Here is a 23233-nt window from a genome sequence, read left to right on the forward strand (position 1 = left end):
TCAGATACCCCGGGCTGTGTCAGCTGCAGCTATTTCACTTGCTCTGTCTTTCTCTCTCTCTCTCTCTCTCTCTCTCTCTCACTCCGTGCCAAGCTGTTGGAACCCCGAGTGAAAATCGCGGCTCTCGTTTTGTCTGAGCTGATTGCGTGTTTGCGTGTTTGTGGGTGTACCGCGTGTGTGTTTGCATGAGGGTGTGTGTGTGTGTGTGTGTGTGTGCGTGTGTGTGTTAGCTGACTCAGCATCGTCTCCTCGCTGTACTGGAGAGCGTTCACACTACACCCCCATTTGTAAATAAGGAGCTAATGTGAGGTTGAGAGCAATCCTACAAACAGTTCACACATCATTAAGCATCAACTTCTGAGAGTATGCCTGCGTGCCGTACAGATGGTCCACACATTGCTTTATTTCATTACATCTCAAGCGTATTCTGACTATGCAACTGAATTTACCAGATTTGCGGACGGCTCGGATTCCTGGGGCTATTTTAAAAAGAGCTGTAAGCTGAGGTGCTTCCCAGCTGGGCTGTACTGTAGAGGTAACTGCATGATTAGCAGTCAAACACACTTCCCTGACCACACCCCTTTCAACTATCTGACCAACCAGTGTAGACCCAGCTGGCTCTGATGTAGTACCTCAAGGCACACACATAAAGACACACCTACGCAAGCACGCACACATGCACACACACACACTCTTCCAGTCCACAAGCACCAGAGCATCAATCAAAGCAGTTTTCAGAGGATGGCTCCACTGGAGGAGTGGCTGTACTGACACACTCTCATAGAGTACCAGTCAAAGGTTTGGACACTTCTGATTATGATAATAGAAAACATGCATTCAAAGACATTTTGATCTAAAGACTTACATCAAGCTTAAATGCTTGAGATTTGTTTCTTAGACAAACATATATAATGAAGTTGATGCCTATGTATGAACTTCTTTCCAAGAAAGAAATTACTTAAAAAAAATATTTTTGGCTACTTGAAGAATCTAAAATATGACTTGGCTTAACACTTTTTTTGGTCAGTGCATAATTCCATGTGTGATACTTCATAGTTTTGATGTCTTTACTATTATTCTAAAATGTGGAAAAAAGCAAAAATAAATAAAGAAATGCGTGTCCAAACTTTGGTATAAATGGGTGGAGTCAAGGGCTGTCAATCCATCACGCTCCTCCCACATATTCAGATTCCCTGCTCTGTAATGGTGCAACGAGAGACCTGCACTATCTGCATTATGGCAGATTGCTGAGGCAAAAAGCACAGCACAAGGGTTGTCTGAGTTCTCCATCAGACCTGTACATTCTCCATTGTACTACGGCTGCAGGTAAACTGCAAGCAGTCAGAGTATGATCGGAAAGACCCGCATGCAGGGCGTTCAACAAAGCCTTTTCTTTGTAAATCAGTTCAAATTCAGCGGTTTTTTTTTTGGTTTGAAAGTAAGTGAACCTAAATTACTTTTTTTAAGTGTACCAGAATGCCAATCACAATAAGTGAACGTGATGTGGATTAAGAACACGGGGAAGGTACAGTGAAAAAAGTCAATAGCGGTCGAAAAGCGGAGCCGACTCCACCTCCTGTTAGAGTACCATTAGTGTACTACTACTGAACTGTGAATATTTAGTGGTTGCATGTTGCTATTGTGGAGAGGAGCTGCTCTTTCAGCCTCCTGCAGGAGGGAATGTATCCAGAGCTCTTTCCCGCTGCAGCGAGAGTGAGGCTGTGATTCGGGGTGGTGGAGTGAAGCATGTGTGCTTTATGTGCATGGTGCTGTGTGCATTCCCCCTGGCCTGGTCGAAAGGCTGCTGTCTCTACTGACAGAAACCTTTCAGAGGTCTGTGAAGCATGCACCATCACTCTCCCAGCATGGGGTGTCCAACTGCACGGCCAATTCCAAGAGTATCTGTGTGTGTGTGTGTGCGCGTGCAATGTTTTGTGTGTATGTATGTATGTATGTATGAGTGTGTGTGTGTGTGTGTGTGTGTGTGTGTTTGTGTGTGTTTGCGTGTGTATGTCGTGTGTGTGTGTATGTGTGTATGTTTGTACATATGCATGTGTATGCGTGTGTTTGTGTGTGTATGTGTGAGTGTGTGAGTGTGGAAGTGTATAATTTTTTCATCTCTGCACATGTTTAACATGTGTGCACAGGGCTGCACTCTTCTGGTGGAATTTTTCTTTTCCCATAAAGACTTATTTTTATCTTACTGTGCTGCTCATCCCATATTGTGGCTTCACATGGGCGCTGCAGTGTGGGCAGCAGCCTGCCTGTTAGAGTGGGTTATTGTGGGCACTGCCAACATCCCGAGAGTGTTCCACTTACTGCTATTTACAACCCCCCCCCCCCGCCTGCCACCAGCCTTCTGGCAAAGGAGCTAACGAGCTTTGTCAGGGAGAGACCATGGGGGCCCCGGACTCCGAGCCGGGAGCGTCAACGTGACTTGAAGTGGCGGAGCCCCGTTGCCATGGTGCCGCTGGCCAGCGATGAGCCCTCTCGCTGCGCGGCCTCCTCCCAGCTCGTATCTCCCTGTTTAAAAGGGACCCGTCTCCTCACGGCTTTCCCCCATGACCAGAAACAAGGCCCCTGCCATCTGATTCCCCACCACAATGCAGCCCACGTCACTCTCAGAGCCTGTCTCTGATGCACCTCGCCTTTGCTGCGAGCAAAACGCTCCTGAAGTCTCATAAAAAAGGCGCCTTTTTACAGCATAATAAACCAGCCACCGGCCGCAAAACTGTCCCTTTTTTCTGCGTTGCATAAAAAATTTTAATTAAAACTTAAAATGCAGTTGATGTAAAGGCAGGCCTCTATTTTATTCATGCTCAGGGACTGCGAGTGACAGACTCTGGTGGCTCGTGGGGAAACGATGCGGCCCCGCTCATGACAAGATCAGATCAACTCTGACTTAGAATAGCTCTGCATCTTTAACAGAGATTTTTTTTTTTTTTTTTTGCCAGACACATCAAGTCCATCTGGAGATATTCATTTTATCGAGTGCTCCTATCCGTTCGACATGTGGCATGTTTTAATTTGTCCTTGGAAAGTGCCACCAGCTGGACAGACGGGCCCAGGACTGACTTGTTTAAAAGAGGGGTACTGAAGTAAATGGCCCTTCCTAAAACGCAGAATGAAATATCGATGAATTTATCCCCATATCGTTTGCTGCGCATTGCTCTCTCATGATTTTTTTACTCTCCTCGCATTGACCACGTCCTGTAATAATTTGAGTGAATCCATATTGTATAGTCATCCCAGACCTGTTCATGCTTTGGTCTTAATTGCTGAAAATGCGGGTACGAAAGAAATGATTTAAAGTCATTTAAAGCCATCGCGTGTTACCCTTTAGCTTTTGCAGTCATGTTTGCCCACTCCAAACAAACATTAATATTACTTATTGCAGTTATTACTGTTGTGTATTTATCTGGCAGATGTTCTTATCCAGAGGGACTTTGCAAGCCTTCATGACAAGATATATTAAATGCATAATAAAAGAACAACAAGAACTTATGTACAGAAAAGCCTTCAACGTTAATTGAGCATCAGGCTAAGATACAGTGTCAATATGTACGCGGTACATAGTCATTGATTAGAAGTTTTTCTGTTTACACACATAATACCATAATAACAGCAGACCTACATCATACAAACATGTGTATAATACCTAATGATGCTCTCTTAGAGGAACAGTACCTTATACCATCACGTTCAAGTGGTGCCAAATAAGGAGCATGCTAATGCACCCACAGTACTTAACAGTGATCTTTAAGGACAACGGTAACCAACATAAGGTTTCATTCAGTGTCTCAGACACAGGGGGCTATGTGAAGAATCCATTCAGGTTCTGGAAATATGTAGAAGTATGCTTTGCAAGGTGCACATACAGCTGGTTTTGGACGATGGTGAGTGATTTGAAATGTGTCATATCCAGTGGCCCAAGTAAGCTGGTATTCTCTGGCAGCAAGGCGCTGGATGCCAGGCCGCCATGCTGATGAGACGCCGCTGGGAGACGAGCACACCTGGACAACATGTAGATAATGAGAAGCCTCCCAGGTGCGCTCGCTGTCTTTTCCCGATGGGGTGCCGCAGATGGGAGCGAGCTTGAGCGAGAGAAAGGTAGGAGACAGGAGAGAGAGGTGGAGAGAGAGAGCAAGCAAGCAGCAGACAGACAGGCAGACACAAAGCCACTGGAGTTTGAGTAGTTTTTCGCCCACAGTGGGACTGCGCTTTGATTTATTATTTAATATTCTCGCTTCACTGTTTTGATTTGTTGTTTCGTGCGGGGAACCCGTGATGGCGAACCGCTGAGGAATTTATTTCTTTTGATTTTAATGTTAAAAAGCATAGTCTTGCTTATACTCCAAATAAACACCAGGCTGGTCTGCAGATCGTGATAACTGCCTGTTCTGGTCTTATCACTCCTGAGCCAGTACAGCTTATTTAGCTAGTTAAATCACCGCTGCTTTAGCAGGCAATCTTTGTTTTTTTTTGATGGGGGTTAGCGTTCAGCAAAAGGTGGTGTACAAATTAAAATGTTCTTGCACCACTGGTCAGAACATGCCACAGTCCTTGTTTGTAAATGTGTTTCTAAAGCACAGTTCCTGTTCAACACATGTTCTGTGTGTTAGCTGTCATGTCAGAGGTGAATGTTGCCTCAGATATCCTTTTTGTAGTTACTACTCCATGTTCATCAGATCCATACTAGTTGACCATCAGGTGAATTTTAGTTTTGCTGTTTCGGAAATGCTTTCTGGAGCTTTCTGGAGTTCAGAGCTTGCTTTTATCTGGTAGAAAGGAAGGGATTTGGTGGAAGGAGTCTGCAGAGCATGGCGCGGCACTGAAGCAGGATTACAGCCGTGCACTCGGGGGGCTTGGAGCCGGTTCATTCCACATCTGTAAACATGAATGCGTTAAGTCCTGTCACACATCACCGTACTGTGCTTCCCCGATACTCTGAGAACCCTGGGCTACCAAGCAACTGAGTGGGTGGGGAGGGTTTTGAGGAGAGGTCAGGGGTTTTGGATGCGGGAGAGGTATGTGTTCTGGGACCAGAAGATAGCTCCACAGGTCTGTGAGACCCAATCTGAAAGCTTCTAGTCAGCCTTCTAGCTTCACTTACCAGCTGTGTGAGAGACCTGCCTTATTCAGTCTGCCTCAAACACCCCTGTTAACAGCTGTTTTCTGAAACTGAAAGTAGGTAGGCATCAGGTTTACTTGTCACCTGTAGGGACCTTGTGTTATTGAAAACATCTCCTGCATGCTGACTGAGCATCCAGTGCTTTTGGTTTTTCAGCATTTGTGCATATGCTGTCTAGTCTTTGAGTGTGGTTATCGCTACACTTGTTTTCAGGCTGCAAACGGCCACCATTTTATTGTTCACACGTGATGCTGGTTTAAACAGTCAGCTCCACAGTATCCATAATATCCCATGACACCACAGCGGGTAAAGTGAAGAGCACACAGCTTGAGCCGCACTGACAGGTGTTAGCCGTGTGTGGCGGCTGTCACTCAAGTGAACCCGAGAGGACTCCTCGCCCGCCGTGTTTAAGGGCCACTGCGGGGCTGTCCTCTGAAAGTGAATCAGCAGTTTACAGCACAGCCATCATTTAACACCTCACCAATTAGAGCTCGAAGCGCAAAGTTTCTGGAAAAGGTCAGCTGGTGTTTGGAAATGAATCTCGGGGGGAGAGTTTCGTTGGACAACCTGAGCACACAGCAAGTCCATGGGGCTTGCATGGCAGATTTATTAACACAACCAAACATTTACCTGGGTTGTATTATCTGATGTTACTATGTCAGATGCCTCTGCTGTTGTTTAGTCTGCGTTGATAACTCCCGGGTAAGGGGAGGATATATCCTTTCAGATGGAGCGGGGAAATAACTCAGTCTTGATGCTTTGTTGACGGATAGAATGCGAACAAACAGATTTTATCTGCTCTCCATACACTCTGTGTACTGATAAAAATATAGACTACATCCTCCAGGAATGAGAATCATCACAATCTTTTATTTGCTGAAATAAATGGAGATTGAAAATGCGAGAGGCTGCTCTCTCTGGATTTATGGACCTTGTCCTGCAATGGCACACAGCTGTTAACAAGCCTCGATGGCCGCTTGCTGAACATTAAGCATACTGTATATCACAGGGGGCGCCGACTGTAAATTCCGCCCTGTGAGGAAGACAGCCAGCCTTTTTATCTCCCTAAATTTTTGGAAGGTTATTGCTGCAGGTCTTGCAGTGTTCTGTAGGCCCACGCTTTTATAATCTCAGCCCCCCTGTAAAGTATTCCCCTTTTCACGTCGCAGAGCAGGTTGAGTTGAATGTGGCATGCAGGCGAGGTAGAACTGAGTGTGGCTTTGAGTCCATTTCATAGAGTGACGTCACCTCCTGCATTTGTGATAAGAGTTGGGCTATCTCTCCACCTGTTAGGTCTGTTGCACAGTGAGATGATCCAGTCCTTTGAAGTTGCTAGAACACTTAGACCACAGCAGTTGCATAGGTACTGTGGCTTGGAAAGAGGAGAGCTCTGCCTATTGGTCCTGCTGAGGATAGAAGGGGAGGGTGCTGCAGAGTTTAGATTGAATGTGAGTCTGTAACAGACTGGAGGCAGAAATATTCCCTGTGGGAGGGGCCTGGCTGTCTCTGGTTAACAGTTGCATCAGGGGGTTCCAAATGTCATGGGTTTAATTCCTGCTCTGACCACACCAGTTGCCCTGAAGAGAGATGTTTTCTCTTATAGAGCAGTGACCCGGTCTGTGGCTTTGGGCATTAAAGACAGGGAGGCTGAAACACAAACTTCCAGCCCACGGAGAAATGATCATGGTGCCAACTAGGGCCCTCTTGTTTTCTTGGTTATGACATGATGCTGCTGTTTCTGGGTTACTCAAGTCTTTTTTTTTTTTGTCATCCACAGCCTGCCCTCCCGGAACCTTCAAATCCAGCCAGGGGGCGGGACTCTGTATGCAGTGCCCCCCGAACAGCAGGTCCACGTCTGAGTCTGCCAGCATCTGCGTCTGCCGCAACGGCTACTACCGCGGGGACATGGACCAGCCCGAAGCCCCCTGCACTAGTGAGTATACTGTACCAGCACCACCTTCTTCAGTTTAAGAAACACCACACATTAGAAAGGCAACACTGAGTGTGCTGTAACATCACTACCTTCTTTAGTTTAAGAAACAGCACACATAGAAAGCCGACACTGAATGTACCTTCTCTCAAACATAACCCAAACAGGACAACTCAGTTCACAGCACCAAACTTTGAAATAGTGGTCAGACTGCACTCCTGTAGGATTCTGACTGGGGAACTGTGTTGATATGCAACATTTGAAGATCATGCAATGGCGCATTCTCCTTGTTTTTTTTTTTTGGACAAATTTGTTACATAATTGGTATCTGTGTGTGAAAGCATTGTGTTGTGGGGACTGTATCCAAATGTAGAATGGGGAACACTGACCTCGATCGTCTGCCACAAACACATGCCCCTTTATCCTGTTGTCTGGCAGGATGTGCGAGTAGGTAGCAGAGGAAATAGGGCTCGAGCGAGGGTTTCCGGTAATCTCTGGCGGCCCTTTTCGATTCTCTCCATCTGTCCCTGCTCCACATACCACAGACTCCTGGGAGGGCTGGAAAAGTGGAGCGCAAATATGTGGGTCACCCGGAAAGAGAGAGACGCTCCCCATTCACGAATAACCGCCATAGTGCAGCCACAGTTTTATGAATGGGGACAATTTCACTTCCAGTGAACCTCAATCGGAGAGTCATTTCACCCTTTGTTTTCTGGGCAGACACACTTTTATGGGTAAGGGTCCTCTGACTCTAAGGAGTCTCACATCCGACATATTCTGCTGTCCATTCCTAGAAACTGGGGCAAAGCATCTTGGGGTGTGAGGGTAGAATACCTCCCAGGATCCCATGGGTGCACTTGCAGCTTTTCCACCCTTCTGCCTGAATCATAATACAGCGGACAGTTTCCTTGTGCACAGGAAAATGATCATGTGCTGCCCCCCTAGCCCAGCCCTGATTGGTTGCAGAGAGAGGTGTTCCCAGTAAGAGGCAAAGACACGGCTCTCTGTCCAAGGCTGGAGGTGGAGTCCTGATCCCCATTATTCTGCATGGCTTTGGGTCCCTGACAGGCATGGCAGCCCTACAGGGGTCCAGAGACAGCGGGGGTCGGTCTTTACCTATATGCTACATACTCCTTGCCTAACAAGATTAACTGGATGAAGGTGCTCTCTCTCTCTCCCCCTCTCTCTGGATCAGTGGTTTTAGGTTTTAAGGATGGGGGGGTTGTGTGAACCCCCGCCAGCCTGCTGCTGATCCTCCGATCAGGTTTGCACAATGGTCTCATTGTGGGATGGGGGTTTGGGGGGGTGTTTGGCCTGAGGGAAATTATTACCATGCCAGAGTCCAGAACAGAGCGCTGCAGGAGGTACTCTCTTATTGATTTTGGTAACTGTAGTTTAAAAGCAGCCATTCTAATAGCTATAGTACCAGCTATAGTTGCTGCAATAACTGCCTGTCATAATAGTTGTAGTAGCAGCAGTATTGGTATTCCTAGTACACTAGTTGCAGTAGTATCAGTAGAAGCAGTCATAGTTAGAGAAGTAGTAGCTATACCAGCAGTCACGTTGGTAATTGTAGTAAATTTAGTGACCACAGCTTTTGTTATAATAGTAGTATAGTGGTATCAACAGCAGTGATTGCTATACCAGGGATAGTAAGGTAGTTGTGGGTGGTGTGGTAGCATATGCAGTTGTAGTGGTACCAATGGTTACACTAGTATTGATGATAGCTTCAGTTTTAGAAGGTAGTAAATATCATAATATGAATAGTAGTTGTAGCATTGGTAATTATAATTAGTTAAGTCATGTGAAGTAGGTTAAATGGTTGGAGTGACTCTACTAGTTATGATTGTGTAGGTATGGTACCAGTTGTTGGATTAGCTGCCAGATTCGGTTGTTTCACTGTGTTTACCAAAATGTTATATTTTTGGTGTGCATACACATCATTTTTGTTACTTGCTTTTAATTGGCTCCTCAGAATGAAGGACAATGTATTGTAGTTACCCTGTCTCTGGGGCCTAGCCAGGTGCTTGTCATTGTTATTTGGGTCATCGCAGTAGAAAATGCCAGTTTTGGCAGCACAATGTGCTAATGTATTGTCTTACTTTTTATAAAAAACCAGCCATTTAATGGAGCCAGAAGTGATCGCTCCATCCCCACTGAAAGACCGTACATTACAGGGAACAAGGAGAGTGCCGCAGAGATGGTTTACTCTCCAGGAGATCTCTCAGGAAACATTCACGGCCTTTTAATGGGTGTCCTCCCTCCCCATTAACAACATGCATGCTTGGGAGTGTCGGGGTAATTGGTTCAAAGATGGTTGAAGTCTGCACCCCCCAGTCCCCCAGACATTTTCAAAGTGGCTTGTTTCATCAGACGGCTGTGTGCTCTCCCCATGCCTCTCTGAGACACTCTAAAAGAGTCTGATGGGTTATGGAGTTGGTGCTTCTGATTGTGCCTGTGGGGGTGGTTGATCCCCCCCCTACCCTTCCTTCAGATGTCTTATCATGGCTACCCTGAGTGCCAGACCAACTTCTGTCTCCTCCTCAGGGTGGTGTCCCTTCCTCAGCAACCCCATTTTGTATTACAGAAAGCCTTACTGTCTGGAATTTTACAGATAGCCTCTGAGAAAGGAAGGCAGTGTAAAATATACATGTTTCCAGACCTGTCAATTAATCAGTTATTACGACAGTGTGTTTTTTTCCTGAGTTGTTATAGCCAGACAAAAAGGACCTTATTGTCTACATTAAACTGTAAGGTATGTACTGTAAGGAGGAGCAGGTGGCCCATGATTTCCTTAAACCTGCTGGGAGAGTAAAAAAGCAGGGGAATGACACAGAGCAGGGAAATGATTTAAGGCATGTCATGTTTTGAGAAAAAGCATGAGTGGGAAAAAAATAATGTCCCAGGGTCCGGAGGTTTTTTTTGACGTTCTCGGCGGGCGGGATTTCTCCTCAAGTTTCCGTCGCGAGCTGTCGGGAGTTCTGATCGCGGTCCAAGCCTCCTCGGATCAGAACGCCGAGGGGAGCGCGGTTTGGCTGCAAAGCGCTTGTAAAGCGAACCTAAGCCAGTGTAATTGCCTTTCCCCGGCCTAATCCCCCGCTCCGCGCCGCCCGGCAGCCCTGGCAACCCGCTGCGCGTAAGCCCTGTTCCCTCTCGCTTCAGCTGACCGCGCTTCCGTCGCGGCCCGGGGACCGCCGCGCGTCGTAGCTCGTTAGCTTGTTAGCTCGTTAGCCGGCTGGCCCCGCCGGGGCGGTTATGAGGGAGTGCCCCGGACCGAAGCGGCGAGCGCCGTGGCCCGTCACGGTGTCGCGGTTCCTGATGGATAAAGCACAGCTGCATAGCGGATGAGAGATTAGGGTTGGGAAGATGGTAATTTTATTGTTCTTTTAACTGGCTCGTATAAATGGGATATCTCATGATAAAGGCCGGGTTTCTTGAAAGAAGTGCGCTTCTGTTTAGTTAAGATTGTTCTGGTCTTTAAGAGGTGTGTGTGTGTGTGTGAGAGAGATTTCTGTGAGGCTGGGTGACACATACTGTCAGAGACACAAATGTTCACCTAAGCCTAGATTTCCACAGCAGGCCCATGCCCCGAGAGAGTATAACATTTTAAACAAAGCAAGATTCTTGAGAGGAGACTCCCTGCACGAAGGCTCAGATCTCCATTACAGATCTGTGGGTACTTATTGAAAGCCCTGCGGGACTATTCTACATCATAAAACAAACAGGGAAAAAAAGGTGACACAAGGGGTTTAGCTGGAGGGTGAGCGAGCGAGCGGTGTCTTGATTGTTTATACTGGGACCGAAGTGCTCTCCATGCCTCGGCTGCGGAGAGGAAGCGGCGGCGTTGCCGTCTGGCTCCGTGCCCGAGTGCGCTTCAGGGGCCGAGTCTCGCTCCTGCGTCTTTCTCACACACGCTGAACCCACCGAAAGGCTACGGGGCTCGCCGCTACTTCATCATCGAGGTGACAACGGTGAAAAGATTAGCCCTCTACAAAGGCAACAGGAAAGAGATTACCGATGTCGCCGAGGCGATGATTCGTCGTTGCGTCGCTACATCGCAGCTGGTTTGCATGGATTTAGATTTTTTTTTTTTGGGGGGGGGGGGGGGGGGGGGTGAGAAAGCAGACATCTGTCGTCGGAAATCCGCCGTCGATAATGATGTGGCTGTGTAACTGATGCGGGGCAACTTGTAAACAAAATCAACTCTGACTTCTCCGGCTAAATTAATGCCAGAGGAGAAGGCAGCGGGTAACGCTCTCGACAAATTAAATCCAATCGCAAATTAAAACAGCCGAGGGCAGCGCGTAATAGCCTGCAAATCACTCGTTAAGTGGCAGTCACATCTGATTTCTCAGGCCGCCGCTGCCTCCTCAGTCATGTTTTCTCCCTGCGCCGGGGCCGAGACGCCCGGTCGCGCACAGCCACGTTTCCGTCACGGTTTCACCTCCCGAGCGATGTCTGCGGCCCCCGGCTTCACACCCGGTAGTCATCCGTTATGCGCTACACACTCACACACACACACGCGCGCGCACGTGTGTGTGTGTGTGTGTGTGTGTGTATAGTGTGCGTGCATGTGTAGCCCGCGCTCTCGCTCCTCCCGTGAGAGGTGCTTTAGTGTGCCAGCGCGCCGCGCTCGGCTGCGCCTCTTTAATCTCGGCTCCTCTAACCTATTTCTTGCTGCACTGGGACGAGGGAGAGTCCTCCGCACTGTTGCCTATTAATCAAGGAGAAGTGTGCTGTGCGCGCTGTAGTGAGCCGTGCAGCAGTAGTGTACTATATGCAGTGCTGCCTGAGGCTGTATTTGTGCTGTGCAGCAGTGATATACTATGTGCAGTGTTGTGTGGTGCTGTAGTGTTCCATTCAGTACTGTGTTGTAGTGCTTATGATATTTTAAGCCGAAATTTTGCACAGCCCAAATAAAAATAGCATGGGTCAGACACTTATGACATCCTTCATAGACCGTGTAACAGAGGAAATAGGCAATTGTGCTCAGTATCTCTGAGACTTTGGTGTCAGACACAGAACAGAATTACATCATTACTTGGATTTTGTTTGCATTGGGCCCTCAAGGTCATCGTTGTAATTTCTCGGCCCGCCGCTGACTGGTTCTGAGTGTGCAGGAGGCATCAGGAGCCTGGAGGAGCTTTGCCCTCTGCTGACCGGCACACGCGTGGCAGATGAGGTCGCGGCTCAGAGCCTCCATCTTCCCGCCCACGCTCCTTCCTTCAGTAGCGTCGGCTTATCCTTGAGTCGGCCGCCATTGTGCCCGCGCTCCATCAACAGTTCGTTTGGCGCTGCGGAACAATGATTAATTGTGCTGCCTCTGAGTGTGATGACTGCCCCCTCCCTCCGCTTACGGAACACCTTGTCATCGCCGCCTCGGCTGAGAACCTTGAGTGCCGCGTTCTGCCGGAAGCACACGGGCTCGGGGAAGTTGTTTTTAACATATCTGAACAATGCGCAGCTCGAATCTACAGAAACAAGCAGACTGCTTGTCACGGGAAAAAAAAAGTCTAAAACAAACTCAGATTGGTGAAATGATTTTTATTAGTTTTTCTTTGTCTCCGAAAACCCATTCATCACTTATATATGATGTCTGGGAGCGTGAAGGCAAGGCCAAAAATGACTCTGTATGGGACTGGGAGTGTGTGACTGAAACCAAAGTTGGGGCAAGAGCATTTTTGCTGAAATTAAATACACATTTACTCGACAAATCAAGTGGAGGCATCTTCAAAATTAAGGTTTGGATCCCTAACAAGGTGGTGAGATGATAATCACTGGGCTGTGATTGGTTGATCTTGTATGAAGTTTGGAAGAAGTTGCATGAAGTCTATTGGACACTCACATCAGACACTCCTCAGTTTCTCCTAAGGTCATTCTGAGCATGTCGTCTTTAAGCCGGGGGGGGGGGGGGGGGTCTCACATCAGCAGTCATGGGGATAAAACCAAGAGTGCAGAGTCATATCACTGTTCTAAGCACCAACAGGCATATTGACAATAAGAACGTGAGCGATGCTGGGGGGACGTAACATGTATGGGCCTCAGAAACTCTCTTAGTGGAGTGATGATTGCATTGCTGATTGAGTTTCAGGGATCAGTTGATTGACTCGGTCAGAGGAGCATCAGGTCAGGCTCGCGGAGAAGGTGTGGCCGGTGGTGAGTGAAACTGACTGCCTGCTCCCCCTCTGCCTGCCCCTGCATGCGTTGCAGGCGTCCCCTCCGCCCCGCGGAACGTCCTCTCCATCGTCAATGAGACCTCGGTGATCCTGGAGTGGCACCCGCCGCGCGAGACCGGCGGCCGCGACGACGTCGTCTACAACATCATCTGCAAGAAGTGCCGCGCCGACCGCCGGTCCTGCTCGCCCTGCGACGACAACGTGGAGTTCGTCCCGCGCCAGCTGGGCCTGACCGAGACGCGCGTCTTCATCAGCAACCTGTGGGCCCACACGCACTACACCTTCGAGATCCAGGCCGTCAACGGCGTCAGCAACAAGAGCCCCTACCCGGCCCAGCACGTGTCCATCGACATCGCCACCAACCAGGCCGGTCAGTGTCCTGTCCCTTTCTCTCTTTCCTCATTACGTTGTATTACATTTTATTTTTCATTTACTCTTTTGGCAGACGCTTTTATCCAAAGCGACTTACAAGTGAGGCAGAGTACAACACAAGCAAAAAAAAAAACATAGGGAGTCAACAATACTAGAAGCGCTGCATGACAAGGTTTCAATGGTTGGCCAGACAAGGTACAAGCTAGCTGGTAGAGCTAACGAGTGCGTTAAACAATTAGGTTACTTTTTTTAAATTATTGTTAGTAAGAAACAGTTTTGAGACATGAGACGGATGAAGTGTGGAAGTTCATTCCACCGTCGTTTTGCAGACTCTCTTGTCCAGAGCGACTTCCGGCACGATAGAACGTAAGCGTATCCATTCAAGCTGAATGAGCAACGGTGTCAGACCAGGCTAACGACACTCCTGATCATTCCTCATCAGTGCCTTCAACCACTCATTGCCAGGGTTTAGTCCGCATTGTCTCCGTTCATCAGTAGGGCTGCCCACTTGTCAGTGTCCAAACACCACTCTCTCTCCTTATCATTGAGCCCGCCCTCTTGCTGCTGTTGTCCAATCCCCTTTCTCTCCTCTCCGGTGCAAAGTTCGCATTGAAAACAGAATGCCGTTAGCGTTCTGGTGCCAGAACTTTCGAAGCGCGAGAGTTTCCGAAAGTTCGCAGTCTGTTACTGAGCGGCCGGCTTTGTTCCCCCGTCTCTTTTAAATGAAAGCCAGATTTTGTATAATTGAGAGCGCGGGAGATGTTGTTACTTCGATCAAAAACAGAAGTTCAAAAGGAGGCATGTCGTGTTGTGATCAGTGGCTCCGCCGGCAAAAAACTTCTGCCCCGTTTCGGAACACTTTGTAGGCCTTTTTAATGTCTACGCTTCGTAGGCCCTTTGAAAACAAACAAAAAAGTGGTTTATTTGCTGATCTTTGTCTCTTAGCCTCCAGAAGGGAACATTTTATGAGCGCTGATATTTAAGTCGTGCCAGGCTTAGTTTTCCTCCAGGGAGCACAAATGAGTCTTGATTACGTTGTATGTTTCTTGCTTATTTTCCATTTAAAGTCGATCAGCAGCACACTGCATTGTATTTAAACCATATATACCCTACTTGAAATGTTGTCAGTTTCATCAAAGTAGCAGAATTAAATATTATCTGATCCTTTTACTATAACCAGCACAAAGTGCATACCACATATCCTCTAAACCCATTGAAATATAAATGTCCACATTTTCAGTAGTAGCATTTATTCTACCCAAATGGCATGTAAAATATGTCCTGTATGTCAATGAAACAGAGTGTACAACATGTATCTGGCCACTAAGAAAAAATGCAGCTGTTGTGCATCAACATTCCTATGTCAAAGAGACATTTTAGCCCGTATGAAAAGTATAGTGCACCTTTACATTGCAGCGAAGCAGCACATTGTTAATTTCAAGGGCAGGTGAGAGCACCCCATACAGCAAGCATACTCTCCCATTTAACCCAGGTTCAGGTGAAAGGCCTACGGGCTGCAGAGATTAAATCCAGGGCACTCTACTCTCTCACAGAGATTTCACTCAGCGCAAGGCTTTCTCTACTCAAGTGTGAATCACAGCCTGCCCAGACATCGCAGCATATTCATCTGGCAAAACAACTCAATACACAGCAATCTGAGCTCCAGCTGGCCTTCAGCAAAGGTAAATAGAAATGCCAGCGGAGTGGAAACCAGTGTGAGCAATCAAAGCTACTGCACTGTAGCTTTGTGAACAGTTCTGCTGCTCAGTATCTCTTCACCCACAAAATTATACATCATATGTACATGTAGATCATGTAGGTAATCATATATAGTGTAGAATTTCACTAGGTGAAGGTATTTGAATCATAACAAAGGTTATAGTCTCATCTGGTTAACAGGGGATTTAAAAATGATTGACATCATGGTTTACACAAAAAAAAGGGGGATTCTCTTGCGAGCCTTGGTTACCCGGCTTGACATTGGGTGGGTATGAGTGATCGGTGGTGAATTATCAGAGACAGCTCATATCCCAGTGTCCCATTTGACAGGATAAGTGGCGTGCTTGACAGACGAGAGGAAGGTTGATGCCGTCATCTGTTGTTAATGGGTCTGGTTCATAATGAGGATGCTGCTGTCATCCCAGAGGCGGGGACAAGTCTTTATACTGTGGAAGGAGTTGTGGTGATGGGAGTTTTATCCCTTTAGAGGGCAAGGGGAAAACATTCCCTAACGGGAAAAGAGTCGATGAAAAAGTTTGTCTCAAATCTGAAGTTTAAAGCCCTAAATTCTACATATGTCTATAGCTTGGAGTGATTTAGTACAGAGCCTATGGTCTGGCTCTTAGGCGGTGGTTTAATTAATGTCCTTATTGGTTGTTCTCTCCTGTCTGTCACTGACCCTGAAGGCCAGGTGCAGTATTCTGTGCTCACCGAGTATTTACTGTGCCATCGGTAAGCAGCCTTTATAGTGGATTCTAAAGGGTACATCAATCTCAGTGAATTGTGGGTCTTTTAGCGTTACATATTACCTGGCATATACTACATTTAAGTCTTTAGTCCATAATATTGACCCAATTTTGCAGTAGAATAGCATTCTGATTCAATTCAGACTGAGGGGAAAAAAAAAAAAAAAATCAATGTGCGTGTGGTGCAGGAGTTAGATTAAAGGTTAAATGGCCACTGGCTGCTGGAAGTGTAACCAGCACATGCAGAAATAATAATAATAAAAAAAAAGCTTTGAAAAAAGAGGTTGGAAGTAAACAGAAGGTCTGGTATAGACATTCGGTAAAAAAGGCTCTCTTAAATGAGCCTAAATAAAACATGATTTGTGCCAAGCTTCTCGGAGCTGGCATTCCCGAGTAAACTCGCAGCGGTGCCAAAGCTCAGTAAACAGCAACGGAGGAAGTCTGCCAGCTCCCGAGGACCGCGGCGCGTTTTACCAGTGGAAAGGAGTCGGTGAGGAAGGGCATGGCACAGCGCTGGGCTGAGTGTGAGCGCCGAAGAGCCCGCGTCACTGACGTGGACCGATGCACGGCCTCTGTCCGCCCGTTGAGTCACTGAGCTGAAAGCCCTCCGTCGGTGATGGAGCGCTGCCCGTCCCCCCCCCCCTCCTTCCCGCGTGTCATCGCCAGCCACACGTTTCTGCAGCAACGGCAACACGCCGTGTCCCCATCCACCCCCACCACCCCTAATCACCGTCCAATAATCACCAAAGCTTGACAGTTCACACTAATACACTCCTACTTTGGGGGAATGCGTACTGCATTAAACCCACGTACTGCAGGGAAGCACTCAGAAGATTCATCCTGGCTTTACTTTGTCATGAAGGCAACAGAAACATTCCAAGCTGAAGCAAGAAAATCGCCCTCTTTGGGATTCGGGTGTACCAGCATGTATTGTGTTACGTTTATGTTTCACAGTTTTGTACTCACTGTAAACCGGCACCAGATGTTCATTTATGTTACGCTTTACATTTGCTTTGTGCATGCATTTTTTTCTCAGGGTGATGTATGAAATACATGGTATACATTTGTAAAGTTGGATGTTTACTCAGGCAATTCAGATTAATTACCGCAGCCAAGTAACAGCTGGTGTCCCGTGTGGGTTTTGAACGTGCAAGCTAATGGTTACACGTCCGGTACAATAATCGCAACGGCGCATTGCTACCCACGTTCTTAAAATACGTTTTCCAGGGATTTAAAGGATCCATCTGTAAACCTTGCTGTGAGACATGCAGTTTTTATTTATCACGTTTGTATCATAGTCTGCTTTTTTGCAAAACTCTGCTGTAGTCAATGTTTTATCCTATCAAGCTGAGCTCTAGGGTTTGTTCAGGCTGTTTTTCTCAAAAAAGGTGTAAAATTGGAACAGAAGAAAAACAAATCAGACTGCTGGAGGCAACTTAAGAGTAAGAGCTTCTTTCTTTCGTCACAAGAGAATAGCCAGTGCTCCCAAGCACCTCCAGTGCATTTGTATCTACCGCCACGCAGTCATGTAAACAAGTCACCGTTGAGAAAGAGGGAGCGAGCATTTAAAACAAGTTGCTGTTGAGAGAGGAGTCAAGACTGAAACAGAGGGAGTCAGTGCTGAAGAAGAGGGAGTCACCACTGAAACAGAGGGAGTCAGCGCTGAAGAAGAGGGAGTCACCACTGAAACAGGGAGTCAGTGCTGAAGAAGAGGGAGTCACCACTGAAACAGGGAGTCAGTGCTGAAGAAGAGGGAGTCACCACTGAAACAGAGGGAGTCATCGCTGAAGAAGAGGGAGTCACCACTGAAACAGAGGGAGTCAGTGCTGAAGAAGAGGGAGTCACCACTGAAACAGAGGGAGTCAGTGCTGAAGAAGAGGGAGTCACCACTGAAACAGAGGGAGTCATCGCTGAAGAAGAGGGAGTCACCACTGAAACAGAGGGAGTCATCGCTGAAGAAGAGGGAGTCACCACTGAAACAGAGAGAGTAAGCACTGAAGAAGCAGGAGCCACCACTGAAACAGAGGGAGTCAGTGCTGAAGAAGAGGGAGTCAGTGTTGAAGAAGGCAGAATTGTCATTGAAATGAGTGCCTGAAAACAATGAAGAAACAAGAAGAAAAAAAGAACCTTCTTTCAAGAAATCAGTATTATGGTGTAACACTTAAACTTTTTTCGGTTTAAGTTCATGCAGTACTTTGACAGCATTAAAGCAGAGTCAGTTGACACGCTTGTGGGATCTAGAGAAGTTCCTTATAATGTTTTCTCTTGGGGAAAGCCATTAATGTATGTGTGTGCTGGATCAGTCCTTTGGAGGTCTCCGTTAATGGAAAAGAGGTGGTTAATCACTAAGAATATGTAAAGCACAGGAGAAATAAATAATTTAGTGGGTAAAACGGCTCCAAAGAGTCCTCCCGAATGTGATCATTACACTCCAGCCTTCCTCTCAGTGCACACAGGGCCTAATTACGGGTGTGCTATAGCCACATGCCCCTGGGAACGGGCCGCGGCATTGTGGCCATGTGACCCATGACTGACATGTTTAATGGATTATTGTGCTTGGCCACTGAGGCACACCGGGAACCTTCAGCAGCCAATGGGATTCGAACAGGCCTAGGAATGCAGTGAGTCAGGTTTGCCAAGGCATATCAAAGTGGTGTTATGTAGACCATAATAGGAAGGTACTGGCACGGGTGTAATCAGGGAATGGTTTTGAAATATCACAGATGTACACATATTTGTCTTTTCTGTAGATATTGTGGTCAAATATTATCAGCGTTGTACAGTATATATTTATATAAACCCGAGATGAGATGGATCACAGTCACACCCATCCATGGATACATTCAGCTGGACATTTTTACCGGAGCAAATCAGTTTCAGCATGGAGCGTTGTATGAAGGAAGATCTGATGCTGTAACCACTACACCACATGCACCTGTTGAAAGATTGATGTACAATCCTACGGTGAGACGTGTCATAGAATGGGACCCTGTGGCTTTCTGTGGTTTGTGCAGAGATGGCTTGTTGGTAATGTTCCCTCGCTGATTTACCTCTGGCTATATGAGCAGGCCACGCCTGGACACAGGTTTCTGAGGTGTTCATGACTGTCTCACCTTACATTTACATTTGCATTTATTCATTTGGCAGACGCTTTTATCCAAAGCGACTTACAAGTGAGGGAGACTACAACGCAAGCAAAAAACCATAAGGAGTCAACAATACTAGAAAACTCTAGAGACCATATTCTCCTGTGACTAGGTTGATTCCCTCTGTGTTTTCTGGTGTTGGATGGACATTAGGTCATGTCCCCTTACTGCCGTACAGACAGAATAGAGGCAGGCGTGAGAGTGAGGTAGGGTTTGAGACCCTGCTCATTAACAGGTCTCTCCAAGGCAGATTAATCGTACCCAATATAACTGTGGTTCTAAATGGGTTCACCCATCCAGCCCTCTGAAAAGTCGCTGGAAGTGGTTTAATGATACTCCTCTGGCTCTGTGTGTGTGTGTGTGTGTGTGTGTGAGAGAGAGAGAGAGAGAGAGAGAGAGAGAGAGAGTTAGTGTGTGTGTGTGTGTGTGTGTGTGTGTCTGTGTGTGTGTGTGAGAGAGAGAGAGAGAGTTTGTGTGTGTGTATGTGTGTGTGTGTGTGTGTGCGCGTGCGTGCGTGCGTGCGTGCGTGCGTGTGTGTGTGTGTGTGTGTGTGTGTGTGTGTGAGAGAGAGAGAGAGAGAGAGAGAGTTTGTGTGTGTGTGTGTGTGTGCGTGCGTGCGTGCGTGCGTGTGTGTGTGTGTTTGTGGGAGTGTCGGCACCATCCTGTGCCGGTGCAGTGCGGAGTGATGTTAGCAGTGCATTAGTGCAGTCGTGTGTAACTAATGTAAACAACATCCCTGCCACTTCCTCCCCTGCACACTGTCGCCGGCCATTTAAAAGCCTGTCAGTCTCCCATCCGGCCGCGTCCCGATCCGCGGGGGGGCGCGGCCTCAGAGAGAGGGGCCGGTTAGACAGCATACACGGCTGGTGCATTATACATAACCACTGAGCAGTAGGTCATTCATTGTGGAAAAAAAAGCCCCTCATTGTTATATGGGTTTAACTGCTGCCTTTTAGCAGGAACCGAAAGTACATTTGCCTGATATTTCATAATCCTCATAACGTTTAACTGCATATGCCTCCCGGCCTGGATTTAAGACATGAAGCTGTCGGCTAATCAGAAATGAGAAACCTGACTCTACCAAGGTGATTCATTCATATGTATGAAGAAAAATACACTTATGTATAAAATGATACTGTAATCGTTGCTGAAAATGTCATGTGACGTATAGATTTATATTACCTGGAGGGCTGAGTCAGTCTGAAGCACACGCCCTTGAAAGGAGATTCATTCAGCAGGCTGTATGCAGCGGTCTGTGTGAACAGAAGAAAACAGGAAGAGATCCTCACTCCACCAGGAGAGCGAGAGAGAGGCCCTCTGACAAACTGAAATGCCTGACACCATGAGCCACGATGAGAAATGGATAAAATACAAAAGCGAATGTGCTGGACAGCTTGACTTTGATTAATGTTAAGCCAAACAGCAGCAAGAGAGGGCAGATAAAAGTAGAACAGAGGTTTGGTGGGGGGGGGGTGTTGCCTCCACCAATCACTGTCACGGCAGAGGGTCCTCAGCGACCGGGAGTGCTCCTGCACCGAGCCAGCTTGTACCGACCTCGGCCCCTCCCAGTGGCTCTCACACCTACACACCCACACTCCCAGCGGAGGGGACAGTGAGAAAACAGCCTGACCGCAAGGCAAGAAGTTGCCTTGTCATTGCTCCAAAGTTTGATGCTCGCATACATGGGATGGCAGTATAGCATAGTGGTAAGGAGCAGGGCTAATAATTGAAAGGTTGCTGGTTTGATTCCTCCCGGGGCACTGCTGCTGTACCCTTGGGCAAGGTACTTAACCCACAATTACCTCAGTAAATATATGTATAAATGGGTGACATGTAAAAACTGCAACCTTTGTAAGTTGCTCTGGATAAGAGCATCTGCTAAATGATAGTGTTAGCTTTAAATCAGATATTCCGGCCACACACACACACACATACACACACACAATCACAAATAGACACACATGCGGGCTCCCCTAAGTAAGAGCAGGCCGATGTGAGACGGCTTAGCAGTGGGCCTCTCGGCGACTATTCCGCTGCCTCGCGCTTCGACGGCAAAGCTCAGGCAAAAGCAATTTAAACTCCTCCGCCGGACTGCGGCACCCCTGCAACTGATAACGCAGTGCAAAGGCAGCCGGCGGAGCGTGAAGCAGTCAGAGAGAGCAGGGAGCGGAAGGGCCGTCTCCCCGGGAGAGAGAGAGCGCGCCGCGGCGTCTTCCCGCGATTCCGGCCGCCGCTGGAAACGGCAAACCCGGACGTCTGCGACGCGCTGGGCGAGGTGACGTGTCCCCGGGCCGAAGGGTGCCTGTCTCGAGGACGCCCCGGGGACGCTCCTTGGAGCATGCCTGTGCCCGTTCCACTGAGCCGCCAGCCGTTGCGCGGGGACTGGGATTACACGCGCTATCGTAGCTAACTAAAGCCATCGCACGATGTGAATGAGTCAAACGTATGAAAAAGAAGCGATTTGTAAAACAGCATCTCGCATGTCACTGTGAAGTGTTCTCTTGCTCTCCCCCGCATTAGCAGAGCTAGGATTTGATATTCAGACAAACACAGCGGCGTTAAAGTTCGGATTAAATCGTTGACCTCTACTGCGTGATCTCTACTTAATCACTAGCTCTGCACTTAACCTCCCTCATGAAATTTTAACTTTGCAAAGACCTCCCCCCCCCCCTTTTTTTTTTTTACCTTTTTACTTGTTGCTGGGCGTTTTTTTTTTTTTTATGAATGTATTATAATGACCACAGGTGGACACCCCGGCTTCAGAAAGTAAAAGTCCTGCCACGTATTTGTTCTACCCATGCACTACACCAGCTGAATTTAATTAGCACAACTCTTCAGCCAGTTAGAGGAGCTAATTAGTGAAATCACCTTGTTTAGTGAAAGGCCAGAACAAATATATGGTAGGACTTTGACTCTCTGAAGCCGGGGTGTCCACCTCTGCTAATGACTTTCATAACGTCCGTGCTCTTGGATGTTTCAGATCAGTGTCGTTATGTTAGACTCATTTTGGTGAACAGCGGTTTTCCACTTGTGGACGATCACATGTTCGTTCTGCTCCGTTCTTACTTTGCTCTTCCTCCTTGTCTGTGACCAGCTCCCTCCATGGTACCCATCATGCACCAGGTCAGCTCCACTATGAAAACCATCACGCTGTCGTGGCCCCAGCCGGAGCAGCCCAACGGCATCATCCTGGACTATGAGCTGCGTTACTATGAGAAGGTAGGACAGATCCTATACTACGAGCTGTTTTACTATGAGAAGGTAGGACAGATCCTATACTACGAGCTGTTTTACTATGAGAAGGTAGGACAGATCCTATACTACGAGCTGCGTTACTATGAGAAGGTAAGACAGATCCTATACTACGAGCTGTTTTACTATGAGAAGGTAGGACAGGTCCTATACTACGAGCTGTTTTACTATGAGAAGGTAGGACAGATCCTATACTACGAGCTGTTTTACTATGAGAAGGTAGGACAGATCCTATACTACGAGCTGTTTTACTATGAGAAGGTAGGACAGGTCCTATACTACGAGCTGTTTTACTATGAGAAGGTAGGACAGATCCTATACTACGAGCTGTTTTACTATGAAAAGGTAGGACAGGTCCTATACTACGAGCTGTTTTACTATGAGAAGGTAGGACAGATCCTATACTACGAGCTGTTTTACTATGAGAAGGTAGGACACGCACAAGACTATGAGCTACTTTACTATGAGAAGGTAGGACAGATCCTATACTACGAGCTGTTTTACTATGAGAAGGTAGGACAGATCCTATACTACGAGCTGCGTTACTATGAGAAGGTAGGACAGATCCTATACTACGAGCTGTTTTACTATGAGAAGGTAGGACAGGTCCTATACTACGAGCTGTTTTACTATGAGAAGGTAGGACAGATCCTATACTACGAGCTGTTTTACTATGAGAAGGTAGAACACGCACAAGACTACGAGCTACTTTACTATGAGAAGGTAGGACAGATCCTATACTACGAGCTGTTTTACTATGA

The 23233-nt window shown here is 47.3% G+C and overlaps 1 protein-coding gene across 1 annotated transcript in view; it reads left to right on the forward strand.

Annotated features, from left to right (window-relative positions):
* LOC118795327 (ephrin type-B receptor 1-like) overlaps window positions 1–23233 on the forward strand; it is a 155614-nt gene that overhangs the window by 93585 nt on the left and 38796 nt on the right. The window contains exons 4-6 of the mRNA XM_036553738.1: window positions 6909–7064; window positions 13272–13607; window positions 22315–22439. Coding sequence (XP_036409631.1) covers window positions 6909–7064; window positions 13272–13607; window positions 22315–22439 — 617 coding nt within the window. The remainder of the gene's footprint in view (window positions 1–6908; window positions 7065–13271; window positions 13608–22314; window positions 22440–23233) is intronic.

The sequence above is a fragment of the Megalops cyprinoides genome, chromosome 20 (genome assembly GCF_013368585.1).
Source record: "Megalops cyprinoides isolate fMegCyp1 chromosome 20, fMegCyp1.pri, whole genome shotgun sequence".
In the NCBI taxonomy this organism is placed as follows: Eukaryota; Metazoa; Chordata; class Actinopteri; order Elopiformes; family Megalopidae; genus Megalops; species Megalops cyprinoides.